The sequence below is a fragment of the Sus scrofa genome, unplaced genomic scaffold, assembly GCF_000003025.6.
Source record: "Sus scrofa isolate TJ Tabasco breed Duroc unplaced genomic scaffold, Sscrofa11.1 Contig280, whole genome shotgun sequence".
Taxonomy (NCBI): domain Eukaryota; kingdom Metazoa; phylum Chordata; class Mammalia; order Artiodactyla; family Suidae; genus Sus; species Sus scrofa.
Window position 1 is genome coordinate 38,178 of NW_018085165.1, and position 16,023 is coordinate 54,200.

The 16,023-nt window shown below is 38.9% G+C and overlaps 2 protein-coding genes across 2 annotated transcripts; both read right to left on the reverse strand.

Moving 5' to 3' along the window:
- Positions 1-635: 635 nt before the first annotated feature.
- On the reverse strand, positions 636-4,933 carry LOC110258683 (olfactory receptor 18-like). Its single transcript, XM_021081959.1, has 3 exons — positions 4,926-4,933; positions 4,441-4,590; positions 636-1,581 (listed from the first exon to the last, which is right to left on the reverse strand). Exons 1-3 carry the CDS (start codon positions 4,931-4,933, stop codon positions 636-638), a joined length of 1,104 nt encoding a protein of 367 aa, XP_020937618.1.
- A 3,586-nt stretch (positions 4,934-8,519) lies between these two features.
- On the reverse strand, positions 8,520-13,752 carry LOC100524133 (olfactory receptor 18-like). The gene is made up of 2 exons (XM_005652847.2): positions 13,551-13,752; positions 8,520-9,586 (listed from the first exon to the last, which is right to left on the reverse strand). The coding sequence occupies exons 1-2, from the start codon at positions 13,750-13,752 to the stop codon at positions 8,520-8,522; spliced, it is 1,269 nt and encodes a 422-aa protein (XP_005652904.2).
- Between the last annotated feature and the right edge of the window lie 2,271 nt (positions 13,753-16,023).

Here is a 16,023-nt window from a genome sequence, read left to right on the forward strand (position 1 = left end):
TGTTGCAACAGAACAAAAGGTGGGGGAAAGAAAATGTAATTGTAATGTATACATATAAAGATAACCTGACCCCCTTGCTGTAGAGTGGGAAAATAAAAAAAATTAAAAAAAATAATAAAATAAAAAATAAAATAAAATAAAAAACAAAAATAAACAAATCCCTCATTGCAAATTTACTTTAAAAAAAATAACGATTCCATAGATGTAATGGAATTCATTCACGCAGTGATTTTAACATACATAAGATCCAGAATATATAAAAATACCAATTCATTTTTCTGATATAGGTTATTACAAACTATTGAGTAGTTTTTCCTATGCTGCACAGTAGGTTTTCATTAATCATCTTCTTATACAGTAATGTGTATATATTATTCTCACCCACTTAAAACTAATACAACATTGTAAATCAACTTTACTTCAATAAAGTTAAACTTTAAAAAAGATCAAAAATGGTCTCTTAATCCCATCAAACATATGCCCATGTGGGAGATGTTTAGATGTTATAAATATGATAAATAAATAATGTGAGCTGCAAAACCTATATGATCCAACAATCATATCTGCCAATTCCACATGTTTTGTGTGCAATAATTTTTAAACAGAAGATTAAAAAAAATAGCCAGGTATTGAAATTAGGTTGTTCTGTTGAAGAGCTTCTGTAAGGCCCTCTTGATTTCCCTGTTCCTCAGGCTGTAGATGAAGGGGTTCAGCATGGGGGTCACCACTGTGTACACCACTGAGGCCACTCTATCATTTCTGGGGGAATGTGAGACAGCTGAGCTGAAGTACACCCCGAGGCCCGTTCCATAAAAGAAACAAACAATGGCCAGGTGACAGCCACAGGTGGAGAAGACTTTGTACCTCCCACCTGATGAGGGGCCTCTCAGAATGGAGGAAAGTATTTGTGAATAAGAGAAAAGGGTTCCAGAGATGGGAATTCCACCAAAGATGGCACCAATGAAGTACATAATTATTTTATTGGTGGAGGTATCATCACAGGCAAGCTTGAGGAGCTGAGGAGGGTCACAGAAGAAATGAGGAATTTCCACTTTGGTACAAAAGGTAAGATGTGACGTCATCACACAGTGCAGCTGGGAGTCCAAAAGGCTGAACAGAAAAGACCCCAGGACCAACAGGCTACAGAGGCGGGGGTTCATGATGACCTGGTAGTGCAGGGGATAACAGATAGCTACAAACCCATCATAGGCCATCACACTCAGAAGTGCACTGTCCAAACACCTGAAAAGATTAAAGAGAGGCAACTGAATCAGGCATCCCACATAGGAGATGACTCTGCTGTGAGTCTGAATGTCCAAAATCATCTTTGGGACAGTGGTAAAGGTAAAGCCGAGGTCAGCCATGGACAGAATGGAGAGGAAGAAGTACATGGGGGTGTGGAGGTGGGAGTCAGAGCTGATGGTCAGGATGATCAGTAGATTCCCCAGCATGGTGACCAGGCACATGGACAGGAACAGGGGGAAAGTAAGAGGCTGCAGTTCTGGATCCTCTGAGAGCCCCAGGAGGAGGAATTCCAAGACACCTGTGAAATTCTGTGGTTTCGTGGAGCAGAGGCACTTTCTGAAAAATAGATGAGAGTTGATATAAAAGGAAACAAGTATACATGTACCCATTGTATGTCTACTTCAGAGCCAAGAAATTCATAAATAAAATATTCACTTTAGGACCATAGCTCTTTAGTAATATTTCTTTGTCATAACAAACCCACCCTTCTTAGAACTTCTTTTCTCTCTGGGTTTTTCTCCATACATCTGTTATTACACTTATCACATTGGAAAGTATAGGCTAAAGAACTTAGAGGAGTAAGGATATTTAGAAATGAAGAAAACTCCGTAAGTAATGAATGGCCAACAGGGACTTGCTTTATAGCACAGAGAATTCTACTAAATATTCTGTGATAACCAATGTGGGAAAAGAAGCTGAAAGAGAATGGATGTGTGTACATGTATAACTGAATCACTTTGTTGTATGTCAGAACTTATCACAACTTTGTAAATCAACTATACCTCAATAAAGTTTTAAAACATAAAAAAACACCAGAAGCATACTGAAATACCAGTTCCCATTCTTTCAAGGAAACCAGAGGAATAAGAAATATCCTTTCCTCTAAAAAAAAATCCTAATTAAAGGACATTAATAGGCAGTCGTATATATTTTATCCAAATTAGGTAAAATTAATTTCCTTGATTTGAAATATTTATAATACTCCAAGAGCTATCTAATAAAGTGTGTGGCTCTATTTTGTGTGTGTGTGTGATGTTTGGTTGTTGGCAGATTTTAAGCTATACTTTTTTGTGTGTTTTTGTTCTTGTTGTTTTGGGGTTTAGGAGGTTTGCTATTTTTAACTTTTTAAAGTTAAAGCATAATTGATTTATAATGTTTTGTTAATTTCTGCTGTACAGCCAAATGACCCAGTCATACATATATTTATGTGTGTGTAACATTCTTTTTCTCATGTGATCTTCCAACATGTTTTATCCCAAGAGATTGGATGTAGATCCCTATACAGGCTATACTGTAGGATTAAGCTATACTTTTCTCTCTTCCTCTCCTGCTCAACTTCTGGGCAAGCTTATGATAAAGTCCACGTCCTCCTTCCTTTGGTGATACTGGAAGATTCAAACCATGCCACCTTGAGCACATAGGCAGGAACTCTCACTCAGAAATTACACTCTCACCACAATTAAAAAAAATTTAAACCCCAAACCAGTCACTTTCTTTGAACTCTTCAGCCATTTCAAACCCACTTAGAGGACCTTCTATGCATTCCCCAGACATGGAGATCTTGAGCCGAGGAGTAAAACCTTTTACAACCTTTTATATGTATGGCATTTTCTGTCACAACATCCAAGCCAAATTTTGTATGGGAGTCTGTGCTATTTCTGCAGAGTGTTCACTGCAGCAAGTGAGGCAATGGGACAATGCCCACCACCCTCAAAGGTCTTTCTGCTCTTGCTCTGGCTTGCCAACTGGCTCTGCTGCCTGTGACAAACATACATTTAGCAAATGCCAGCTGGCAAGCTGGCCCTTTGGACTGTGCTGCATGCGTCGAGCCCTTCCAATCCTCTCTGAAAGGTCTAACTAACCTAATATAGGAGTTTCAATAATTGCTTGGCTATTTGAGACAAGAGTGTGGGATTGGGTCTTCCCTTAATGTGGCCCTGGGTATTGTGTCTCAGTCCAGACCTATCTGTATGTCTTCAAATAAAGCTGTGGCTGATGCTAGGGTCAGGGGAAAGACTCTTACCCTGACTGGCTATGTGTTTCAAACAGGCAGTGACCCCCATGGGTGCTCAGGGGAAAGAGGATACCCTGTGAAAGATATAGGTACCTTATGTGGTTGCCCATGAGGGTGGTAGTTAGACAATTGTGAGAGAGGGAGAAGGGGAAAGAGAGAGGGGGTGGGAGAGAAAAGAATAAAAAGCAGCTATTGTGAATCGTGCTGTTGTTTGCATCATAAAAACAGACCATGATCTTTAAACACCTCTGCCCCTACCATTGCCCATGCCTTTGTTGCAACAAAGATCCAGATCCTTGGAGCTATAGGACGAAACATCCATGGCCCCCTTGCAGCACAGTGAAAGAGTTATTTCAAACCCAATTTATGGACATATATAAAGCCTGCAAAACACACCTCTATTTGGACTAGCCACATTTCAAGGGTCCACATGAAACTAAATTGTACAGAAAGACACAGTCCTGTACCCTGTGAATAGTCTTGCTGCTCAGATCCAAACCCGACTTCCCTCCTTTTTACCCCAGGACCAAATTAAAAAAGAATTCTCTATTTGATGTAAAATAATGTTAACAAATAAAAAATAACATGTGTATCTCTATCTTGTTGGTAATTGTGCAGATGAAAATTTGAAGGCTATATAGCACAGAGCTCAAAGCCTGTTTGAGGAAAATCTTGATAAAGTTTTGTGATATTATGGTTACTCTCTTCATTACCATCATGATCATAATTATGTCATCTAACATCATATTTTTTATGGCCACCTGGTGGCATATGGAAATTCTTGGGCCAGGGACTGAATCTGGGCCGCAGCTGCATTTAACCCACTGAGCCAGCCCAGGGATCAAACCCATTTCTCCACAGCGAACTGAGACACTAATGCTGGGTTCTTAACCCACTGTGCTACAGCAGGAACTCCCCCATGATGATTTTGGAGTGATTAGAAGATGGTTCGAAGAGATCTACCACCTTATCTCTTGTGGGTGATGCCTATGGATGTTAGAATGGGTGATGGAGAAGAGAAGAATTCTGAACGAGAATTCAGAAATTCCCAGCAGAAAAAAAGAACATAAACTTCATAGGCCGCTGAGCTGAAACTTGCTACCCCAACAACTCTTCTTGTCTTAATGAGGAAACAATTCCTAACAATCCCTGCCCCTTCTACCTCCTCCTTGGATACTCACTGGTCCATGCTGTATTTTTGCTGGATTATGACATGGGAGTTTTGATCCACTGCCTTCTTCTGTCTGGGGAATGATGAGGGCACAGGTTCTGTCTTCAGGACTGACAGGAAGACAGACTCAGGCATGAATCCCCTTATGCAGCTGATGACCCTGGGAGGAGGAGATACATATATAAAGCCTAAATGAGGGTGTTCCCATCATGGCTCAAAGGAAATGAATCTGACTAGTATCCATGAGGATGAGGGTTCGATCCCTGGCCTTGCTCAGTGGGTTAAGGATCTGGCATTGCTGTGAGCTATGGTGTAGGTCGCAGATGAGGCTCAGATCTGGCATTGCTATGACTGTGGCTGTGGTCTACAGCTGTAGCTCTGATTCAACCTTTAGCCTAGAAACTTCCATATGCCAGCCCTAAAAAGGAGAAGAAAAAAAATGGCCTAACTGAGAATGGTACACTGAAAGGCTGGAGGCACTGGCTAATTACTTACTCCTGCATGGCCGTAAAATCTCAATGCACAGAGCTCCTCATTAACAAAATTGGTCCAGGGTATCCCAATCTGTGAGGACTTCCTAATATTAACAGAAGAAGAAAAGAACAGGTGTGGGCCCTTTCTTTTCTCAAGATAAAGCTCACCTGTACTCTTTCAAAGTATAGATTGAATTGTATTCCAACTTTGAGTGTCGTAACCTAAATTGCAGTCTCATTTTAAAAAGTCGACATATGACATTTTGACTTTGACATCTGTGAATCCATTGTGTCAATCATGTAAATTAAGGAGAATTGTATAACGGAATCTGAAGTTACTTCCATTTTCCCAGTTAGGGTTTATGTCTCTAAGAGGAACTTTCTATCTCCCTTATTTGGGACTTTTTACTTATTTAAATGATAGTTCAAGTTCAGATTTTTCTCTTTAATTGATATATGTTGTTATATTGGAAAACAATTGATTTTATACACTTTTTTTATGACTTGCTTCTTCTCTTAAACAAACCAGAGTATCTAACAGATGCCAATCAAGGTCTCAGCTAGAGCTGCAGTCCCTTCAAAATTTGACCGAGAATAGAACTGTTTTCAAGTTTGCTCATGTAGCTTTTGGAAAGATGGAGTTTCCTGTGGGCTGTTGGCCAGAGTACTTCCTCCATTTTTTGCCACATGGGTCTCTCATGGGGAAGCTCACACTTGCCAGTTGGTTTCCATCAAATTAAGCAGATCAGCTGATGAAGAAAAAAGGGTTAGGGAGGTGAAAGGCATTCCATTTGCACCCTAATCTCAAAAGTGATATCCCCTTAGTTTTGCCCTATTGCCTGTGTTGAAAACAAGTCACTAGGCCCCAGATGCACTCAAGAGATGGGTCTTGACAGTGGCATGAATAGAGGAGGGGGAGGTCATTGGGACCACATTAGAGTCTGCTCACCATGCAGCCTCATCTTTATCAGGACATTGGTCTCTAAGCACCACAAGACACTGGAGATACCTCTCTGCTTCTCAACATGGTCCACAATTCTCTCAGCCAAGTTTCCCTGTTGAGAAGAACTGGCACATGGGTAGAAATTGGCTCTACCAATTTGGTATTTCTGCAGTCCTCACCATGTTGCTTCAGGATAGGCAGTTAGAAAAAGCCAATGTGATTTCTCTTCCACCACCAGGGTCTCTCCACTGATAGCCACAGCCCTTCCGTGCCCCAATACAGCAAAAATCTCCAGTGGACTCCTGATTTTTTCTCTTTTGGAAGAGCTCATCTTGTTCCAGAATTTATTTTCTTTAGATCGCTTTGTATTCACAGATCATAACATTTAAGTATATGTACTTCGGGTCTGTTTTTTTTTTTTTTCCTGGTTAATAAAGTGAGTTGTAAGGGAATGATGATCCCTTGCAACACTCTACATTCTACTCATATGGTCCTCCTGAGGTCTCTGGAGGAGGAATTCAGAGATTGGTTTGTCATTAACTGATATGAAGAAAACTTTACATGACTGAGATAGTAAAGTAGGAGTAACCTTAGCCTCTGTAACCCCACAATGATCAACAATTAGACAGCTATCCATGAGCAAAAACAACTCTGGAAGAGGTCAGGGGTCCATGTAAGAAACTTCAGCAACACAGTAGAACAAAACTGAGAATAGCTGCATGAAAAGGAAGGAAGTGGTATAACCGCTATGGAGGACAGTATGGAGGTTCCTAAAAAATCTAAATATAGAACTACCATATGACCCAGAAATCCCACACTAGGGCATTTATCTGGAGAAAACTATAATTTGAAAAGATACATTCACTCCAATGTTCATTGCAGCATTATTCACATATAATTATTCACATTATTCACAGCTAAGACATATAAACAACCTAATTGTCCATCAAGTAATGAATGGATAAGGATGTTGTACATATATGCAATAGGATATTATTAAACCATAAAAAAGAATGAAATAGTGCCATTTGCAGCAACATGGATGGATCTAGAGATTATCATACTGCATTAAGTAAATCAAATACAAATACAATATAATATCTCACACATGGAATCTAATAAAAATGATACAAAATAATTTATTTATAAATCAGAAACAAGCACATAGATTTCAAAACTGATTTTAAGGTTATCACAGGTGAAAACATTGGGGGGAGGGAAGAATTGTGAGAGTGAAAATAACATATACACACTACTGTATCAAATGTATGATTAGTGAGAACCTACTGTATAACACCAGAAAAATTACTCAATAGTTTGTAATAACCTATATGGGGAAAATAATAAACATATTTATATGTATGACTGATCCACTTTGCTGTAAACTTGAAACTATTACAATAGTGTAAGTCAACTATACTCCAATAATATTAAATTAAAAAATAAAACAGGAGTTCCTGTTGTGTCTCAGCTGGTTAAGAACCAGCCATAGTGTCCATCAGGATGCAGGCTTGATCCCTGCCCTCACTCAGTAGGTTAAGGATCCAGCATTGCTGCGAACTGCAACATAGGCAACAGATGCAGCCCAGATCTGGCATTGCTGTGGCTGTGGTGCAGGCCTCAACTGTAGCTCCAATTCCACCCCTAGCCTGGGAACTTCCATATGCTACACCTTCAGTCCTTAAAAAAAATGTCTACAAATAATAAATGCAGATAGGTTGTGGGAAAAATAATACCTTCCTACACTGTTGGTGGGAGTGTAAATTGGTACACCCATTTCAGAGAACATATGGAGGGTCCTTAAAAAACTAAAGGTAGAGTTACTATATGATCCTGCAATCCCACTCTTGGGGATATAATTAGAAAATATGAAAACTCTAATTCAAAAAGATACACATACCCGAGTATTCATAGCAGCTCTACTTACAAAAGCTAATGCATGGAAACCACCCAAAAGCCCATCAACAGACAATCAATTTGAGAAAATGTTTTTATATATAATGTTTTTTTTATTTTTTTGTCATTTGTCTTTTTTAGGGCTGCATCTACGGCATATGGAGGTTCCCAGGCTAGGGGTCTAATTGGAGCTACAGGTGCTGGCCTACACCAGAGCCACAGCAATGCCAGATCTGAGCCACATCTGTGACCTACATCGCAGCTCATGGCAACGCCAGATCCTTAACCCACTGAGCGAGGCCAGGGATTGAACCCGCAACCTCATGACTCCTAGTCAGATTAGCTTCTGCTGTGCCATGACAGGAATTCCATATAGAGTTTTCTTAAACTGATTGTCTAGATATATCGATCTACCTATATATGTCTATATATATAGATATATAGATATCTATATATATAGTAGAATATTATTCATCCCTAAAAATAACAGATTGTAAAAAGACTTGTGGAAAATAATATGCATTTTCAATAACAAGAGAGTTGGTCATCTTTTCGTGAAGTTTGGGTCACTATGATAAACTACAGATATTTCCATAGATCTAATGAGTCAGCTATGCAGTTAAGTATGATATACAAAGGATCTCAGAATACACTCCAAGTCCCGCTAAAGACATAACAATGAACCAGTATTCAAATGTGAGGCAAAGAGTGACATGAAGAGCTAAAAAATGATGTGATCTGAGAAGTAGACTTTTCAGGTCCAGATGTTGGATTTTGCTACATGTTCCAAACTACACTCCAAATGGATGACACAGGTAATGACACAGGTAATGGAGAATAGATTGTTTGGCTGAGAAACCTCCTCATGGCTCTTTTGATATCTCTGTTCCTCAGGCTATAGATGAAGGGGTTCAGCATGGGGGTGACCACCGTGTACACCACTGAGGCCACTGCATCCTTCCTGGGAGAATGAGAGATGGCTGAGTTGAGGTAAACCCCAAGGCCTGTTCCATAAAATAAACAAACAACTGCCAGGTGAGAGCCACAGGTGGAGAAGGCTTTGTACCTCCCACCTGATGAAGGGACTGTCAGAATGGAGGAAAGAATTCGTGTATAAGAGAAAAAGATCCCTGAGACTGGAATGCCACCAAAAATAGCACCAACAAAGTACATGACTATGTTATTGGTGGAAGTGTCAGAGCAGGCTAGCTTGAGGAGTTGAGAAGGATCACAGAAGAAATTAGAAATTTCCACATCCTTGAAGCAGGTAAGTTGTAATACAATCCAACTGTGCACCTGGGACTCCAAAAGGCTAACAAAAAAAGACACCAAAACTAAGAGGCAACAGAAGCGTGGGTTCATGATGACGGGGTAGTGCAGTGGGTGACAGATGGCCACAAACCTGTCATAGGCCATTGCTGTCAGAAGTGTACAATCCATACCCCCCAAAAGAATAAAAACAGACATCTGAGTTAAGCAGCCTGCATAGGAGATGACTCTGGTGTGAGTTTGGATGTTCACAATCATCCTGGGGACGGTGGTGGAGATGAAACCCATGTCAGCCAAGGACAGGTTGCAGAGGAAGAAGTACATGGGGGTGTGGAGGTGGGAGTCAGAGGTGACAGTCGGGATGATGAACAGGTTTCCCAACATGGTGACCAGGTACATGGACAGGAACAGGACAAAGAGGAGGGGCTGCAGTTCTGGCTCATCTGAGAGTCCCAGGAGGAAGAATTCTGAGACACCTGTTAGATTTTGCTGTTCCTTGTAGGTTGAACACCTTTGGGAAAAGTAATGAGGGTTGAAGTTAAGGAAATAAGTAAAATGGGCATTCAGCACTCTGTCTGTATTTTGGATTCAAGCAATTCATTTCTAAGGTCACACACTCCAGGAATTGTTCAGTATTTCTTAGTGTGAAAAGTTCTATCTGCTTATAACTGTTTTCTCACTGGTTTCCATTTTTTTTGCCTTTTTCTACACACACTCACTTTATAGCAACTTTACTATACAGTAGCAGAGGAGAGAGAATATTAGAGATATAAATCCATGATCTTCAATGTCAATAAGATAGGGTAATATATTTCTGTAGACAGTAGATAAAACCAGAATGAATTCTTCCTAACTTGGCTTTAATTTTGAGCCCTACACTTTGTCCCCTGAAGGGAAGATGCTTTGATTCCAGTTCCAAGAAGGCAACATGAGTAGAATAAAAATGCTTCCAGATGATAAATTTATTTTATGATTTTCCTGAGAAAGTCCATGAGGGGACTATATGTTAATCTAATCTGGCCTCAGCTTGCTGCCATGATTTAGGGATCATAAATATTAATTTCTGTTCCTGAAAATGGATGGACCTAGAAATGATCATGCTAAATGAAGTCAGTCAGACAGTTAGACATCAATATCAAATGCTATCACTTCCATGTGGAATCTAAAAAAATGGACACAATGAATGTCTTTGCAGAACAGATACTGACTCACAGACTTTGAAAAACTTGTGGTTTCCAAATGAGACAGGTTGTGGGGTGGGGGGATGCTCTAGGATGGAAATGCTATAAAATTGGGTTGTGATGATTGTTGTACAACTATAAATGTAATAAAATTCATTGAGTAACTAAAAAATAAATCTGTGATCACAGTAATATAGACAATTTCTTTAGAAGAAATATACAAGAAATACCCTACACCCTCTAAGAATGAAATAAAGTTTGAATTTAAAAAAATTAAGACACAGTTAAATAAACCTTATTTTTCAAAAGGGTTCTAGATATTTCCTTTATTTAGAATATTTATAAATATGCTATAAAATGTGGGGCCGTGTAAACTGAATTCTAAATTAAAGTTGAATGTTCATAGACATTTTTTTTGATAGTTATCTTCAAGAGTTTTGTCGCTTTTTGTCTTCTCTCCTTCATGAATTCAGTGATTTCTCAAATATCAGGGTTATGTTTTAAAAGTCATTTAATATATTCTTCATACATTTGGCTTTGCTAAAATTCAAAATTAATGGTTTCATTAAGTGCACAGAATCATGCAGCGCTGCTAAGAGGATGGCATTAACATACAGAGCTTCTCTCAATGATTAAACAATAACATTTAAGAAACACTCTAGAAATTTTTTTATTTTAAACGAAGTTATTTGTTTCAACTCAATAGAGTCTAAGTAAAATGTCTGGTGTGAGGGACCACTCTTAGTTTTTGTACATCTACTGTCTCTATGTACACACCACATCTTCTTTATTCATCTCTCCACATTTCATTTTTTTCCATATTCTCACTACTGTGAATAGTATTGCAATGAACATGGGAGTACAGATATCTCTTTGAGGTACTGATTTCATATCTTTTGGACATTTTTCTCTGTAGTGAGATTGATGGATCATAGGGTAGTTCTATTTTAATTAGTAGCAGTTTTTAATTTTTAAGGAACCTCCATTCTCTTTTCAATAATGGCTGTACTAACATTCATTCCTGTCAACCAAGTACAAGTATTCCCTTTTCTTCACATCCTCAGCAACACTTGTCATTTGGATTTTTTTCTTTAATGGCTGTACCTGTGGCATGTGGAAGTTCCCAGGCCAGGAGCTGAATCTGAGCTGCAGCTGCTCACCTACAGCCATGGCAACACCTGATCTGAGACACATCTGCAACCTATGGCACATCTTGTAGTGATAAGAGAACCTTAACTACTGAGCAAGGCCGGGGATGGAACCTTCCTCTTCACAAGAGACAACTTCAGGTCCTTAACCCTCTGAGCCAGAACTCCTCATCTGGATTTTTGATAATAGCCGTTCTAGGAGTTCCCATTGTGGCACAGTGGAAATGAATCCGACTAGGAACCATGAGGTTGCAGGTTCCATGCCTGGCCTTGCTCAGTGGTTAAGGATCCGGAGTTGCTGTGAGCTGTGATGTAGGTTGCAGACACAGCTCAGATATGGTGTGGCTGTGGCTGTGGTGTAGGCTGGCAGCTGTAGCTCCACTTCGACCCCTAGTCTGGGAACCTCCATATGCCGAGAGTGCTGCCCTAAAAAGCAAAAATAAATAAATAAATAAACAAACAAATAAAATAGCCATTCTAATAGAGGTGAGGTGATGTTTGGGGCTTTGACCAGCGTTCCTGATATCAGCGATGTTGAGCACATTTTCAGACACCTGGGAGTCTTGTTTTCCTGTTCATAAACCCTCTTACTTACAGTTGGTGAATTTAGCACCAGGGGAGGTCCCATGACCAGAGTTAAGACCCAGCCTTCTCATGTCAAACAGATTTTCATGCCAATCCTTCCTAATTAAGGGATTTCAGTTCTCTTACTTCTGCTACCTGAAGGTACTTCAGGTTCATTATTTTAGCAGGTCATCCCATGGTTTTATTGAGAATAAATTAAAAATAAATAATGTAAACACATCTGGGAAGGTTCCATACCATGAAATTATCATAACAATTGAATCAACATAATAGGATTGTTGAAAATTTTGAAAAATTGTTAATATTGCTTAGACCAGTGGTTTTCAGTTCCATATGATCACTACATTTACATGTGAGTTTTTTTTTCCTCATGCCCTATGGCATATGGCGTTCCCAGACCAGGGATCATATCCAAGCCACAGGTGCAACCTACATTGCGACTATGGCAAGAACATCAGGTCCTTAACCCACTGTGCCGGTTCAGGGATCGAACCTACATCCCAGTGCTCCAGAGACATGGCTGACCCTGTTGTGCCACAGCAGGCACTCCTACATGTGCTTATTTTAAAATGCACAAATACTCCAGCCTCAGCCAGAACCAATATCAGGATCTCTACACATGAAGTTCCTAGTCATCTGAATGTGCAGCTGGGATTGAGAAAAAATGTCTTAGAATATTGCTCAACGCTTAGAAAATGCTCCATTAATATCACTTATTATTACTCTCATCTATACCCATTTCTTATTTTTAAAATATAAATATTTAGTAGCATTTTCTCCAGGTCTCATTTTTTATAGAGATTTGAAACTTTACCAATAGAATTTTCCTTTCTTGGCATCTCAGTTCCATCCCATTTTGAAACCCAGCAGGACCCCAGGGTGCCCTCCCAAGGGCAAAACCCTTTCTATGTCTGGCATTTTTTGTTTGTAGGGAAAAGGTTTCAGCCTTCTAGATCTTCCGTGAGATCCAAAGGGCGGATACAAACAGTGACCGATTAGAGGAGTGAGGGCATAACTAAAGAAATAATATGACTCATGGACATATATATGCCCTCGCTCCCCTAAGTTACTGAATCACAGAGAACAATCTTGCGGTTTCCAAGGGTGGGGGGAGGTAGTGGGATGGATGGGGAATTTGGGTTAGTAGATGCAAACTACTACATTTAGAATGGATAAGCAATGAGATCCTACTGTACAGCACAGGGTACTCTATCCAGTTTCTTGGGATAGAACATGATGGAAGATAATATGAGAAAAAGAATGTATGTGTGTGTGTGTGTATATAAATTATAAAATTATTGCATCTGTGTGTGTGTGTGTGTGTGTGTGACTAGGTCAATATGCTGTACAGCAGAAATTGACACAACACCATAAATCAACTATACTCTATAATTTTTTTTTAATTAGAAAGAAAGGAGCAAGAGTTCAGCAATGTGGCCTGGGCCTGGTTCCTACTCAGGTGAAGTACATAACCATCTGATACCAGGCTCTGAGTTCTACAGGCACTAGGCCCCCCTGTAGGTGGAGGATACTAATTTCAGGCTGAGACCAGCCTGTGGACTGGCTGGAACCAGAAACTGATGATTATTACCTCATCATAAACCAATCAGGGGAAGGTCACATACCTTGCAGCCCAGCCCCGAAATTTTGCCTCAAAAACTTTTCCCTTAAACTCACTGGGGAGTGCAGGACTTTTGAGGTAGAGTCACTGGTTCTCTTTGCTTGGCCCTGCAATAAAGCTTTCTCAGCTCCAAACTCTGAACTTTCAGTTTGTTTGACCTCAAAAATTTCTCTGCATAATTGTACACACAAGGTAACCAATGTCATTAAGTTGATGGGTATATTGTCATGTCAATATTTCCATAATGTCAAAATTGATTTATGTTATCCATATCCAGCTTTCCTAAATGCTTATTTAAATGCAATACTACTTATGGTGCCTCTAAATGTACCTGTCTATCAAAATACTGTGGCTAGGATCTTTGTAAAGAACATACCACCTGAAGTATTTTACTGCTGTGCATTATTACAAAAGAGAAGATATCACTTTATTGGTTTATAAATTTATATTTATATATTTTAATATGAAGTTAACAAATGTTAAATGTATATTTAAAATATATTTAAATGTAATTATATGTAATTTATTTTCTTTATTAAAATAGTTATTTTATATCAAATAATTTATATTTACATTATTATTGATGTCAGGTTCTTCTTAACAACAATCCTATGAAAATTATTGCATCTCTTTCCATATCACATGAATGAGAAGTTTATGTAATATGTGGGACTAGTTGCTCAGTTCCTAAATTAATGCATGTTTATTTTACTAGGGTTAATTGCCTATATTTTGTTTTTTACCTTGTTTTCCTTTTTCTTTCTTTTTTTTTTTTTTTGACATGCTCATGGCATACGGAAGTTCCTGGGCCAGGAATCAAACCCGTGCCACAGCAATGACCTGAGCCACAGCAGTGACAATGCCAGCTTCTTAACCCACTGCACCATCAGGGAACTCCAATTTCCTCTATCTGTCCCTATACAAAAACTTTTTCTATCAACTACACCCCTTTTTATGAAGTTATTTGAAAATACCAATGACATCTGTCTTGTGATGATCATTTCATGATATCTGCACATGATATTTTCATTTTGTATAGAAAGTCTTTTCAAACTTAGATTTAAAAACCTGACTGAAAAATGCATGACTATCCTAGAAAATCCCACAATCCAATAGGTAGTCCCATTATGGCCCCTGTAAACTGCTGCCTCATTCCCACAATTCACACAGGTAGTCTCACTGAACCAGAAGAGGAGGAACCAATTATTTTACCTTCATTTCACATTTGGGAGAAAAGTGGCTTTGAAAAGAATGAATTATTAGCTACAGTGAAGATGACTGAGAGCTGGTGCAGGGATAAGCAGATCAAGGTTTGAGTCCTGGGTCTTTTCTCCCACATGTGGAGTGTGTGTAAATCTTCTCCTCTTCTTGGAGGTGGACAGTCTACACCCATATTTAGACTATGCACAGAACCCTAAGGGAAGTCTGAAACTCAATGAATATTTGCTCATATGTAATAAAGAATTCCATTCATTACTGGCATAACATGGTTAGCAATGAGTACAAGCTGAAATATTTAATGACATTTTAAAGATTGTATGGCAGGAAATACTGAAGTCTTTCTTATCTCAGGGCACTAGAGCATGGGTGACAAGAAATCCTAAAATGAGCCTCAGCCTATGCATTAAGATGTGCCATCCACTTCTTTTCTGACCCCCCTCCCACCAATATTTATGAAACTCTCTGCCATGGTTTTTCAATTATTGAAAGTTGCAGATGCTATTAGATGGAAAAGAATAGGTCTCATAGAAAGTCCATGACATAGACACAAACAAACACTATTTCATGTTGTCTCTGTTCTTACTAGGACATTCTTAAAAAATATGAAAATACTGGTATACATGGTTCACTGTGTGGAAACCATGCTGCCCACGTTTTGTTTCTATGAAAAATGGAGTGTTTATTCAGCGCTTAACTGGGTTTTTTTTTTATTCATGGTGCCTCCTGTATGCCAACAAATTGTAGACTCTGGGGAATCAGGAATAAAGGAGCCTCAGTCATTTCCCTTCATATATCAAAAAGGTACTTATATGAACAAAAACAAAATATCCTGTCAGGGATGTAGCAGAAACATAACATCAGGTCACCAGATATTTAAGTCAAATAACATGACGATTAGCCTTATCATTAGTAACAGAGTACCTAAATTTATTATGCCCTTTCATACACATCCATCTCGCAGTTATAGCATAGAAGTCATCCATTATTCATCCTGTCCTCATTCACAGAAGTTGTATCACAAGTAGTAATCTCAGTAGACAACATTAAGCTCAGGTACACTAAGAACTTGTTTTCAAATACACTAATAATAAGCCTAACAAGAGGATTCAAAATGAACTTGTCAGTATCTAAGTTCCATGCATTAAATTTCACTCTTTCCAGATATTATGAAAGTTTTAAGCAGAGGTGTTGAGATCTAACCACAGATATGCCTGAAGTACATTTTTAAACAATTTTCAGTTTCCTACATGAAGTAA

Bases quoted from the DNA above. Each gene is read 5' to 3' on its own strand.
- LOC110258683 (XM_021081959.1), bottom strand. The intron at 1,582-4,440 runs GTGAGTATCCAA...TCTATTTTTCAG, and splicing joins CAAAAATACAGCATGGACCA to AAAGTGCCTCTGCTCCACGA.
- LOC100524133 (XM_005652847.2), bottom strand. From the start codon at position 13,752: ATGACATTGGTTACCTTGTGTGTACAATTATGCAGAGAAATTTTTGAG. The intron at 9,587-13,550 runs GTATGTGACCTT...TCCAAAATACAG, and splicing joins TTTCGGGGCTGGGCTGCAAG to ACAGAGTGCTGAATGCCCAT.